A 12,051-nucleotide genomic window follows, 5' to 3' on the forward strand; every position below is an offset into this window, starting at 1 on the left:
TGTACAAGTACAGATACATGATGTGAGAGGGTCCATACGTCAATTTGCGTCGGGTCCTCGTCCATGAATTAGTGGATCGCTTCAGCCCATGTGGCCCCCACCCGCCTCACTAAATCGCTTCAAGGTTGGGATGTACGCGCTAAAACTTTTTCCTCCGGGGTGCGTGTTGCGCTGTCGAAGACTCTGGTTGGGCTGATCGTCCCGAAAAAACCCCTGGTCACAGCACGCGCAGATGTCTGGGGGGCCACTAAGCCGAGGTGTCATTGATTTTTTCCTCCTCCCGTGGTCTCTTGTGAAGCTGAATTCAAAGCTTGGGGTCTGAGATCGTGCAGACAGACAAAAGCCGCGTAGCCTCGCGCAGGAGACGGGGAAGAATCTCTGGTCGTCTTTAATTTCTCATATCCAGATACGGTCGGTCCCCGGGCTCCTGAGCTGGGGAGCAAGCTCCACCCGCCAGCCTCAACAAAACGCTGTGAGGGACGCGATCGTGAGGCTTTTCGCCACAGACCCTGCACAGATGCGGACATAGGCCTTTCGATCAGCAGAGTTCCTCGCCCTCGTTTGCCATGAGTGTCTCGAACGGGGGCCCGCCCCAGCAGCCCTCGCTGCCATGGCGCATAGCCTCCTCCACGGTCATGGGCCTGACGGGCATCGTCTGCAAGACCATCTTGTACGGCACCAACAAGGTCGAGGTCATTGGGCTCGACAGGTTTCTGCAACGGCTCGAGAAGAGAAAGGACGTTGAGAAGCGCGAGCGCGGGCTCCTCACCGGTATGCTGTGCACTGTTGTTCTCATATGCACTCAGACACTTACTCACTGGACTAACACCCTCGTAGTGAGCAACCACATCAGCGTGTAAGACTCCCAACCCCAGTTGACTTCGCTATCTCTGTCCAAGAGACTCATAAGCCTGACGCAGTGTCGATGATCCTCTCATGTGGGGTATCATGCCTTGGAGATACATCTTCAACCCTCAGAGCCTACGATGGGGTCTCGGCGCGCATGATATATGTTACGCAAACCCGTAGGTCGACCATCATGTGTTTAGATCAGTTCTGAAAAGGAGACCCGTCACACTTACACTACTCACATAGCCTCTTCTCAAACTTCTTCATGGCGGGCCAGACCCTGCCCATGCACCGGCTGCAGCACTCGCCAGACGGCGGCGGCCTCTTCCAGCCCACCGTGACCCAGGCCATCCGCCTCCTCTCTTCCCAGCCCTACGGCAAACCTCTCGTCGGCCCATCACTAACGCCAGCGTCCTCTTCGTCATCACAGACCACAACCCCACCCGCAGCAGACTCGGACCCCTTCACCACCGGCGCCCTGACCTACTCCACCACCCCGACCGACCGCTGGCCCGCGCCCTCGGCCTACCCTTCCAACCGCCACTCCTGGGTGCACGTCTTCCCCGAGGGCCTGGTCCACCAGCACCCGGACCGGGGGCTGCGGTACTTCAAGTGGGGCGTCGCCCGGCTCATCCTCGAGTCCGAGCCCGCGCCCGACGTCGTGCCCATCTTCGTCGACGGCACCGACCGCATCATGCCCGAGGACCGCGCCTTCCCGCGCTTCCTGCCCCGCCTCGGCCAGCGCGTGCGCGTCGCCGTCGGCGACGCCGTCGACTTTGAGCAGACCTTTGGCGACCTGCGGCGCCAGTGGGCCGCGCTCGCGGAGCGGTCGGCCCGCCGCCGGCGGTGGGAGCTGCGCCTGCTCGAGGACGGCGGCCGCCGCGGGAAGGGCGGAGCGGCGGAGGAGGAGGAGGAGGGGAGAAGAGAAGGGACCGTCACGATGATGGGCGAGCTGAGCGACGACCTCAAGTACGGGGCCGAGGCCGAGGCCATCCGGGTCGAGGTCGCCCACCGGGTGCGCAACGAGATCCTCAAGCTGCGCCGGAGCCTGGGCTACCCGGACGAGGACCCTGCGCTGGGGCTGGCCGAGACGTGGGCCAAGGACCCTCACAAGAAGCAGTATAAGAGTAATGTCGATGGCAGTTTGGTGAACCAGGAGTGAGGAGGAGAGAGATGAGGGAGGGGCCGTTATAATAATGCTGATACAGATCTGGCCCATTCACGGTCTGTTTGTAGCTTCATAGATAAAAAAAGTATGGTCCACGATGGTGATGTGTGCAAAGATGGCGTTCTTTTGGATGTAGATATAAAATAAATACAAGGATTGTTCAGGGATGCACCCCGTCCGCATACATGATGAATGGGTATTGATTGAATCTGGAAATTCAAAACCGCGGTTATGGTACCTGTCCTGCCCTGGACAAAACGCCGGGTTCCTCCGTGTATGCAACCCAAACCCGTTTTTGCTTCCAGCAACACCGGTACAGAGATCGTGAAGTTTCACCCAAAGAAGGAGGGGGGAAACCTGTATCCTCCCTTTTTCTTTTTTGGCAGCCCGTGTGACTAACACGCCGTGTCGATGGCGTCCTTCTCAGAGCCGCCTCGGCAGCTATCCAAGAGATAAATCTTCGACGGCATACCTACCTCGAGCCCTTTCTTTCACTGCTCCCACGGGTCCCGGCTGGCCCTGCGTCCGCCGTACCCGCCCCGCTGCACGGCCTCCTGGTGCGCCCGCATGAGCTCCATCAGCGACCGGACCTGCAGCATGCCCATGTCGCCCCAGACGGCCTCCATCAGCGCCAGCGCCCACCGGAAGTGGCCCGGGGGCACGCCGGGCGCGCACGCCGCCGCCCGCAGGTGGAACATGACGGCCGGGACGCCGGCGGCGCCGGCGCCCCCGGCCGCGGCGCCGGTCGACGTCTCGAGCTCGGCCCGCTGCGCGGCCGACAGGGCCGGGTGGCGCCAGTGCGTGGGGACGCTGACGAGCACGTCCTCGGCGACGCGGGCGACGGTCTCGAGGATGTGCGCCTCGTCGTCGGCGGCGACGTGGGCCGCGCTCGACGCCGGGTACCGCCGCGCCAGGTCGGCGATGAGCTGCAGCAGCAGCACGCGGCCCCAGCGGTAGTGGCTCCACACGCGCGCCGTCCACATGTCCTCGTAGCGGTGGTAGCGGCCCCGGAAGCACGCCTCGGCGGGGAAGTCGCCCCGGCAGGCCGCGTACCGCCACTTGCCCGCCGCGCCGTCCTCCCAGCGCTCCAGGGCCGCGTCGAGCGCGATCGCCCGCGTCAGGAGCCCGTCCGTCTCGGGCGCGCCGTCGGCGAACGCCTGCGTCCGCACGCAGTGCGAGAGCCGCACGAACTCGACCAGCAGCGTCAGGAGCTCGACCGACGCCCTCTCCTCCGGCGGCATCAGGTGGCTGCTCGTGGTCGTCCAGTCGAAGAAGGCCGACGGGAGGTCGACCCCCGTGATGATGCAGGGTATGAGCTGGGGGAAATTTGGTCAGCAGTTGGGTTCGAATCGTTGGAGCACAGGCTCCTCCTGCCTCCTTTCAGGGGTGGTGTTGTTACCATGGAATAGCACAGTTGCATCAGGCCCTTGAGGCCCAAGCCCGGAGTGTTGCGTATGGGAATCAAGCTCTTCATCAGCGCCGCAGCGCCGAGTATGTGCGCGTGGGCGCTGTGCGAAGAAACGTGGGTTCCCTTGACGACTTCGAAGAGCGCCAGCATCACGACGCAGCGCATGAGAAGATGCGGGTCAAACGCTTGTGGCTTCTGTATCGCTTTGCCGACCTCTTGCAGGGAGAGGACATACTCGGCCCGTGCCAGATCCTTCGTCGCAGGGTCGTCACGCAAGTTGGACATGCCCCCCAGTCCAATGGCAGCCATCAGGTGCTGAGGCAGCGGGTCGACGAACCACTGCCTCTCGAAGAGCTCTCCGACTGTCTTGGGCTCTTCTGGATGGCCCAAGACATAGTGGTCGACATAGAATTGCACCCCGCGCTCGGTAGGGCTGGCGCCGACAGTCTTGAAAAGCCGGAGCACCTCGTCCTCGGGGTCGCCATTCGGGCCTTGAGGGGTCATGGCCACCGGTGTCGGACTAGCATGAGTATCTCGACTTCTTGAGACGCTTCTCCCCGGGTGAGGCGAGACTGCCGAGAGAGCCGTCGGGGTCGATGCACCGCCCATCGCGGAGTCGGGTGTGGACGAGGCCCGCGAAGAGGAGGGCCCGGCCTGGCCATCGATCGTGTCTGCACCCCAGCGAGCGTGGGCTCTCTTCATGACCTTGCTGCTCTCATCTCGGAACATGAGGGACAGCTGGTCCCGGTAGCCGGGGCATTGCTTGCCTACACGCACGCATTGTGTGCAGTTCGGCTTGACCTTGTCACACTGGAAAGCCCGGAATTGGTTAGAAACATGGTTGCTAGGCTGAGGAGACAATTTGGTAGCAGATCATGACCCGTCCAAGACGAGCTGCAAGCGGAGCGGGGTGATCATCTCTGCGCTTCTCGTGCAGCGTATTCAATTACAGTAGCGACGGGAGCCCTCTAGTAGCAGATTGACAAGACCCAGTGCATATAAGATATACCCTTTGCGGTTGACAGCGACATAGGTGGCTTGGAAACTGGATTTGACAGAGGAAAAGAAGAGACATCGAGCAGACAAGGAAGCGAACAGAGCGGGAAAAAGGCCAGAAACTCACCCTAATTCGCCTGGTTCGGCAACTATCACAGCCCAAGGAAGCCTTCCCACAATAGACCATTGTGAGAAGGCAATGGGGATCATCAGTCCGGTAACGGTGGAAGAGGGTCGTCCAGCTTTGGTTACAGTAGCTGTCCTAGGGCGCCACGAGGCGAGGATGCGACGACGAAGTGGTGTATCGAAACGGGCAAAGAGATCGTACGGTGTGGGAACAGGGCCACCGTTTGCAGGACGATGGCCATCGCCTACTGCACGAACCAGCAGCCTCTAGTCAGTCCGGACCAGGGGGGAAGCTCCCCCAAGGGCGAGAAGATGCGGTTCACCTGGGCAGAGGCGGTGAATCGATTGGAAACCGGACCGGGTGGTATCCCCAGGAGAAGAAGACCCAATGAGGAAAATGGAGACGTCTGGATGGATTGGGCCGAGAGAGCTCTGAATCTGTCAGAGCTCAGTTTTCAGCTTATCCTGATCCAGTTGGCAGCCGGGGCCCGCAGCCATCGGACCAGTATCAAGACGCCTTATCTCTCTCTGTGTTGGTCAAGAGGGAGTGTGTTTGTGTGTGTCTGGTTTTTTTGTATAACGAGAGAAAAAAGAAGCGATCGAGGCGAGGTTGCATTCCGCTCAGAAGGAGAGGTTTCAGAGAGAGGTGTTTGTACGCTGTGCCGCGATGTCCGCACGCCCTCTCTCTCCTCTCTGTATCCGAGGCTCGTTCTCAGGGCCAGAGCAGAGAGCTTTGAATGAGGATGATGACCAAGCAGCAAGTAGTTACTCTGTAGGAAAACAAGGAGCACGGAAATAACGGGGCGACGGTCAAATCGACTCCCCGCTCGACTGAATTCGTCTCTGCCTTATTACGGAGTACGTTCCAGGGCTGTCTGGCAGGGCTCCAAGCTTGGACAGGGGATGTTGCCTACTGCACTGCACGTCCTGGCTTGTGGGACCAGCGAGCCTGGCGTTTACGTAGCCGGGTCTGTGACGACAGGCAGAGGGCGGCCATCTTACTGCCGGTATGAACATATCGACGGCATTATTGCGTGGGATTAACCTTTTAGCTGACAGCCAGCGAAGGAGCGCTAAAGGCAGGGGGCGCCAGCGCTACGCACACCCGTGCACCCGTGCTAGGATTTGGCCGTCGAGGACCGGACCAGGTTGATCACTCACTCTCGCATACTTCAAGTGTACTTGTCAATGCAAGGTAAATGCAAGCACCATGGGTTCAGATGATGAGCCCATTCGTGTATCCAGTATTTGCGAATTGAACTGTCTTTACTTTAAGCCACAAACTACAGTATCTAAGCCGTGGAACGAAAGCTCAACCGCGAGGAATGTGAAATGTGCGACACGCATGGATCTGGCGTCATTCGACCCGTCAGCCATGTGCGGTCGCCGCTGTCATTTCATTTCTAGGTCTAGTCCTTCGTCCGCGGCACGCCTTGGCGGCATGGTCCCGAAATGTAAAAGGAGATCTCCTCATTTCCACTGCATTACGCAATCTCTATGTCTTCTTCGTAAGTCGGTAGGAAAGGGAGTCTAGGTAGTGGTATCTACAACTGAGGTTCCGCCAGAAACATAGGAAATCTAGGATAGACAATATGGATGATATACTCCAGGAAATGTAACTATAACCTAACCCCGATCGCGCCGGTATCCGACGCTTCAACAAGACCCTGGTCCCGTCGGGATCGGGATTGGGATTGGGGTTGAGTGCCATGCATGCTAACCATCGGCCCTGCATTGCCGGCTGATTCCCCAACCCCATGTAACAACGGATCGAGTCTGTGTTTTATCGTCCACTCACACTCGTTACAGCATTTCTCGGCTCGCGACTGCAACGCGAAAAAGATTCAAAGACAGATGAGGGCGTTACTCGACGCTTCCTCGGCTCTGCGTGCTGTGGCCGTTGTTGACGATTCGTGCCGTGCTCATGGTCTCGAGATCGACTTCGGAGGTTTGGTCGACAGCCTTGGCCTTGGGCTGTCGCCAACCCATAGGTACGAAATCACCGGGCGTGAAGACGTTGAAACCGGCACAGCAGAGGAAGATGGGGGCGGCGTCAAGGGCATACAACCTATATGGAGCGACTGGTCAGTTCATCGGCTGAGGGCGCTGAGTTCTGGAAATATCAATGGACTCACAGCCACTCATGAGTTGAGACATATCCACCATCACGGCCAAGGCGGAAGTCAATCTCGCGATAGATGGACCGGATCTGAAAGCCAAATCAACGTCAGCCTCCCAGGACACATATCAAGGACAAAGCATGTCCAAACGTCGAACTGCTTACCACAATCATGATGCACGACAGGTTCACGACGTACAGCAGCAAGCGCCACTTGGGTCTGAACCTCCTCTCGTCGCCCTCCATGGTCACGAACTTGCTGTTGGGGACGGGCACGAACTTGCTCTCGAGGCTGGCCCGGAAGCGCTTCGACACGAAGTGGAAGCGGGCGGCGACAAAGGTGAAGAGCCCGAACGCCGCGATCTGCAGCGTCACACCCGCATTGGCGATGTCTTTGCCCTTGGTGAGCTTGTCCTTGGCGTTCTTGTCGGTGACCTGGGTGGCGGAGATCATGACCGCGCCGACCAGCTGGAGCAGGAGGGCGAAGATGTCGAAGCCGACGAAGATGGGCGTGATCCATCGAGCTATCAGTTGGGACGTGCGTGTTACTCATCACTCCTTCTCCTTTGACTATATTGCGGCTTTCTCGTTGTGCAAGCTTACCTGGAATCCAGAGGAGTTTGACCGTGCGAGACTCCGGGGGCACGACGTGGAAGGCGATCCGGCCAAAGACGACGTAGATGATGCCGGCCATAAAGACCGGCGCGAGGATGATGCAAACAAACTGGATGATGTAGATGGTCCGTCCGTAGACGTCACCAGCGGAGGCGACTCGAGCACCGTAGCCGACTGTCTCCACTGCCGTAGGAGGCACGAAGGATTAGAGACGAGCATCTTCGTGGAGGATTCACACCCGCGTCGACAAACTCACTTGCAATAGCAAAGACCATCACCAGCCAGATCCAAGCCCTTGTGCGTATGGCTTGAAACAGGGTCACTAGGAACGCCAGCCCGAAGAGGGCGGCAAACACTCCGGCCGCAGGCTGCGACGGAGAGTAATCGTAGTAACTGGCATGTGTTCTGGCCATGTTGTCCGCCGATAAATGTTGTCCACCGAAAAGGGATGTCGATTCGAAAACAAGAGAGGCGGACGACGGCGAAGGACCAAGGTCACAAAAGGAATGTATTTGAGTACAGGTCGAAAAAGACGATGAATATCAGCCTAGAAGGGAACGACGATTTGCTGAAATCTATCAAGAACTTGGAATACTGGTCAAAAATAGAAAAGACCCAGGGCTGACAGCGTCAGACTCGAAGTCTGCCCGTATCAGCGTCGGGAAATCGGTGCAGGCGATGACCCCGAACATTTTCAGACCTGGCATCCAATCCGTTGCTATCTCTGCCTTGACAGATGCCAGCCCCATCTAAGACACAGCTATTATACGCCTTTCGAGTCATTGCACAGCCTCACAGTATGGGTCTATTGGAATTTTAACCTTAAAAGCTTACGTCGACGAAGCGGAGGTCGGTAGCGCAAGCGCCCGGTCCTCCGGTTCCGGCCTAGTGATTGGCGTCCTGTTGTTGTGGTGTTTTGATGCCGTTGGCCTCGGGAGTTAGTATATCAGACTGCTAATCTTGCCAAGACGAAATATAGGAGTTCTAGAACAGTGATCATTCTTTTGATGAGTGTCTCGCTTGTGGGCATTGTTTGCCTTTTTCTCTGCTTTTCCCTCCTCTCTTCCTAGTCCCCTCGTTCGGTCTCCTCTCTCGATCTCAAGATGATCCCCAATGAAACCAAAACATTGTGTGCTATTGTCAACGAGAACACACATTTTCTTGGGTATTTCAACAAGAAATGCCGGCAGTGCTTACTGTGAATTTATACGTGTGCCCGTCAGAGTGCGTTGACACCGGCAGTCAGGATGTCTGGTTCGAGACCGGACTTTTGCACCAAACCCCGGAGCCGAGCGCCTGGGCGCTAATACTTCGTAAGCCTCCCAACTCAACTGGCTGCGTCTGTTTCTGTTCCTGCCATGCTCTGATAATTGGAATGCGACATGTTCAATGCTATTCTTCCTTCCATTCTACGACCAATTGACTGACCCTCTACCTGTAGAGGGTCTCCAGTGTCGGGAGTTGAGAGAACCACCGATCCGTCTTACAAGAAAGCAACAGCTCCCGCCAAGGTGCAGGGCAAAGCCTTTTGCTACGACCGGTCTCGCCCTGCCCGACCAGGTGTCGATATGATGAAGTATCGCTACCAGAAGCAACAGGGTTCTGAATTGCCAAATCCCATCGTCATCCTACGCCGTGCTACAATGGCTTTGGGATAATTGATGAGGCTGAACGCCGCTTGTGCCATCCGGAGCTACTTGGCTGCCGTGCTGATTATTGGTGTGCCTCGATGTATCCTTTGTTACCTGCGCTGCCGGCGGGGCCCCAGAAAGGTCAGAGTTTCTTAGGAGTAGCTTCTCCGTACCGTACCTGCTCCGTAAGGTAGTTAGTGCCAAGGCGGCTCAAATTTGTGTGCTTGCCTGCTTTGCCAGAGCTGGCTGGCAGCTGCCCTGACCTGGCTGCCACTTTTTTTTTTCCTCCTTGCTCCGACAAAATTCCGAGGCTGCAATTGGGGTTCTGGTTCCGAGTCCACACCAGACAGCCCAGCCCCATTGAGAGAACAGACCAAGCCAGAACCAGCCAGACAGACAGACAGACCCAAGAGCCAAAGGCACCGACGACGATCCAATCGACGACAGAGCCTTTTTTGTATGACACCTTCTGGCCCAAAGCCAACTCCATCACCCAAACCTCCATCGCCGTCACTCCCATCGCTCTCACCTCCCATCTCCTCGTCTCCCATCCTTCCTCCCTCCCCACGTCGTCTGGTCTTTGCAAGGCGGCTGTCACTTCTACTTTGAACTCTCCCACACATCGCCCTCCGAAATCCAGTCTGCCGTGCACCTCTTGGGTCGCCATCCATCCACCCTTCATCCACCTCCGTCGCAAATCTTCATCTTCGCCCATCCGAGAGTCCTCGGGTTTTCAGTCACTGTGAGTCCGCAAACGTGTTGTTCATCTTCACACCATCGATTGCCCAACCAATCCTCGCTGGGCAAGCTCAATACTTCTTTACTGACCTGCTCCGATCTCAAGATCTCCGTAGTGCTCGACACTTGATCAGTCAAGCTCGACTGCGCAAACCACTCGCTCTACCGACGCATCACTGCCAAATCAACACAGCCCTTGCGTAGCAGCGACGATGGCAACCAACGGTAACACCGCTCACCCCGACCACGCCGACGCCGGCAACAGCAACAACCCGTCCAAGGACGAGGTCGGCTGGTACTTTGTCGAGCAATACTACACCACCCTGAGCAAGTTCCCGGAGAAGCTTCACGTACGCATATCATCCCCTTCCCTCCCCGAGGCTCACTTGTCGCTAATTCAATCAATAGCTCTTCTACGGCAAGAAGTCCCAGTTCGTCTACGGCCAAGAAGCTGAGGTCGCCAATGTCTCTGTTGGTCGCCAGGTACGTCCATCTTCGTCCATCGGGCACTGCCTTACCCCGCCCCCTCCCCGCCAATCTTCTCAAAACTGACGCAAACTCTCTCTTTACTCAGGCCATCCAAGAGCGGGTGAAGCAGCTTGACTTCCAGGACTGCAAGGTCCGCATTTCCAACGTTGACGCCCAGGGCTCGGTCGACAACATTGTCATCCAGGTCATCGGCGAGACCTCCAACAAGTCTGGCGAGCCCAGGAAATTCGTCCAGACATTCATTCTTGCCCAGCAACCCTCTGGATACTTTGTCCTGAACGACATCCTGCGATTCATCAAGGAGGAGGCCGAGGAGGAGACTGCTGACGCTTCGGCCCAGCCCGATGTCGCTATTGCCGAGCCCACCTCTGTCCCGGCCGAGATCCAGCCCGAGCAAGAGGCTCCCAAGTCAGTTGCCGATACCGAGGAGTCCACCCAGGCTCAACTCGATCCTGCCGTCGTCGACAAGAAGCTTGAGGAGGCGGGCGCTGAGGAGTCGCAGGCTGCCTCGACCGTTGGCTCCGCTGCCGAACCCGCTCCCGCTCAACAAGCCGCACCTGTCGCAACGCCCGCGGCTGTTTCGTCGGTTCCCGACCCAGAGAAGGCTGCTCAAGAGATTGCCGAGGAGGAGGCCAAGAAGCCCGAGACTCCCAAGGACCCTACTCCTACCCCCATTCCTGCTCGTGCGCCCGCCCCGGCCCCGGCTCCGGCTCCAGCTGAGCCCGAGAAGCCCAAGGAGCCGGCCAAGCCCATGACCTGGGCCAGCCGTATTGCCGCCGCCGCAGGACCTCCCAAGCCTGTCGTGCCTCTTCCCAAGGCTGCTGCCCCGGCCGCTGCCCAGACAAAGCCTACTGCTGCCCCCGCTGCCGCTGCCACGGCCGCGGCCCCCGCTGCTGCACAGCCTGCTGCTCCCACGCAACCCGCCGAGACGGCCGCTAAGGATGCCGGAAACGAGTGGCAGACCGCTGGCGCCGATTCGAAGAAACAGAGCCGCCCTCAGTCCATCTCTGGCCCTCCCCAGCAGGAGGGATGCCTCGGCTACGTCAAGTATGTGACTGAGAAGGTCCAGGCCGCCGATCTCAAGACTGCTCTTGCCAAGTACGGCGAGCTGGTCTACTTTGACATCAACCGCATGAAGGTGAGTAGCACATTTTGCCCAAGATCTGTATCACTCTGCGAGAATGGTTGACTGACCTACGAACAGAACTGTGCTTTCGTTGAGTTTGCCTCGCCTGCCGGATACCAGGCTGCCGTTGCCGCCAACCCTCACACCGTCAACGGAGAGAGCATTGTTGTTGAGCCCCGTCGCCCCAAGGCCGGTGCTTACGGCGGTAGCAACTACAACCAGAACCGGGGCAGCATCTCTGGCCGCGGCCGCGGCGGCTTCGAGGGTGGACGATCCGGCAGCCAGAGCGGTGGCCGTGGCGGTTTCGGCGGACAGACCCGCGGCCGAGGTGGAAGCAGCGGTGCTCCCCGCGGTCGTGGCCCCTCGCAGGCTGCCAATGCTTAGGTGGACCGTGGAGTCTTGGTGGGGGAGCAGATGGGTGCTGGTCCCTTTGGGATCGGTGGCTGACGGTCGAATGCTGGAGTTGGTGAAGGGGGGTGCGGGAAGCATATTCAAAAGCGATTCGACATCTGTCGTTACTTCTACAAATAATTGCATGGACGGAGCTGGTTTCTTTTCCTGGCCTTGAAAAGTTGGGATCTGGTTTCTTTGGAGGGGAGGAGTTTCTTATGGAACGGTTGATCGACGGTAATGGTCGTTTGCTGGTTCTGGTACGCCGCCTACGCTTGACTAGTGAGGGCCTGCTTCATTTCCCACGTGTTCAGTGTTGGGCAACCCGGGAAGGATGGGTTCTGTGTATAATTCTTCTGAACTGTGCTGGGGAGAGACCGAATGACCGAGAGAGTG

At 58.1% G+C, this 12,051-nt stretch overlaps 4 protein-coding genes across 4 annotated transcripts; 2 read left to right on the top strand and 2 right to left on the bottom strand.

Moving 5' to 3' along the window:
* Positions 1–635: 635 nt before the first annotated feature.
* On the top strand, positions 636–2,011 carry E0L32_007247 (uncharacterized protein; the record flags this gene model as incomplete). Its single annotated transcript, XM_031141970.1, has 4 exons — positions 636–771; positions 838–856; positions 921–1,025; positions 1,096–2,011. The coding sequence occupies 4 exons, from the start codon at positions 636–638 to the stop codon at positions 2,009–2,011; spliced, it is 1,176 nt and encodes a 391-aa protein (XP_030993843.1).
* Positions 2,012–2,508: 497 nt separating this feature from the next.
* On the bottom strand, positions 2,509–5,564 carry E0L32_007248 (uncharacterized protein; the record flags this gene model as incomplete). Its single annotated transcript, XM_031141971.1, has 5 exons — positions 2,509–3,333; positions 3,417–4,269; positions 4,549–4,795; positions 4,871–4,979; positions 5,550–5,564. 5 exons carry the CDS (start codon positions 5,562–5,564, stop codon positions 2,509–2,511), a joined length of 2,049 nt encoding a protein of 682 aa, XP_030993844.1.
* Positions 5,565–6,410: 846 nt separating this feature from the next.
* On the bottom strand, positions 6,411–7,694 carry E0L32_007249 (uncharacterized protein; the record flags this gene model as incomplete). Its single annotated transcript, XM_031141972.1, has 5 exons — positions 6,411–6,615; positions 6,683–6,756; positions 6,832–7,190; positions 7,270–7,464; positions 7,538–7,694. 5 exons carry the CDS (start codon positions 7,692–7,694, stop codon positions 6,411–6,413), a joined length of 990 nt encoding a protein of 329 aa, XP_030993845.1.
* Positions 7,695–9,862: 2,168 nt separating this feature from the next.
* E0L32_007250 (uncharacterized protein) lies at positions 9,863–11,649 on the top strand (the record flags this gene model as incomplete). The annotated part of the gene is made up of 4 exons (XM_031141973.1): positions 9,863–10,000; positions 10,059–10,133; positions 10,225–11,277; positions 11,344–11,649. 4 exons carry the CDS (start codon positions 9,863–9,865, stop codon positions 11,647–11,649), a joined length of 1,572 nt encoding a protein of 523 aa, XP_030993846.1.
* Positions 11,650–12,051: the final 402 nt, after the last annotated feature.

The sequence above is a fragment of the Thyridium curvatum genome, assembly GCF_004353045.1.
Source record: "Thyridium curvatum strain D216 chromosome Unknown NODE_43_length_354360_cov_84.162100, whole genome shotgun sequence".
Taxonomy (NCBI): domain Eukaryota; kingdom Fungi; phylum Ascomycota; class Sordariomycetes; order Thyridiales; family Thyridiaceae; genus Thyridium; species Thyridium curvatum.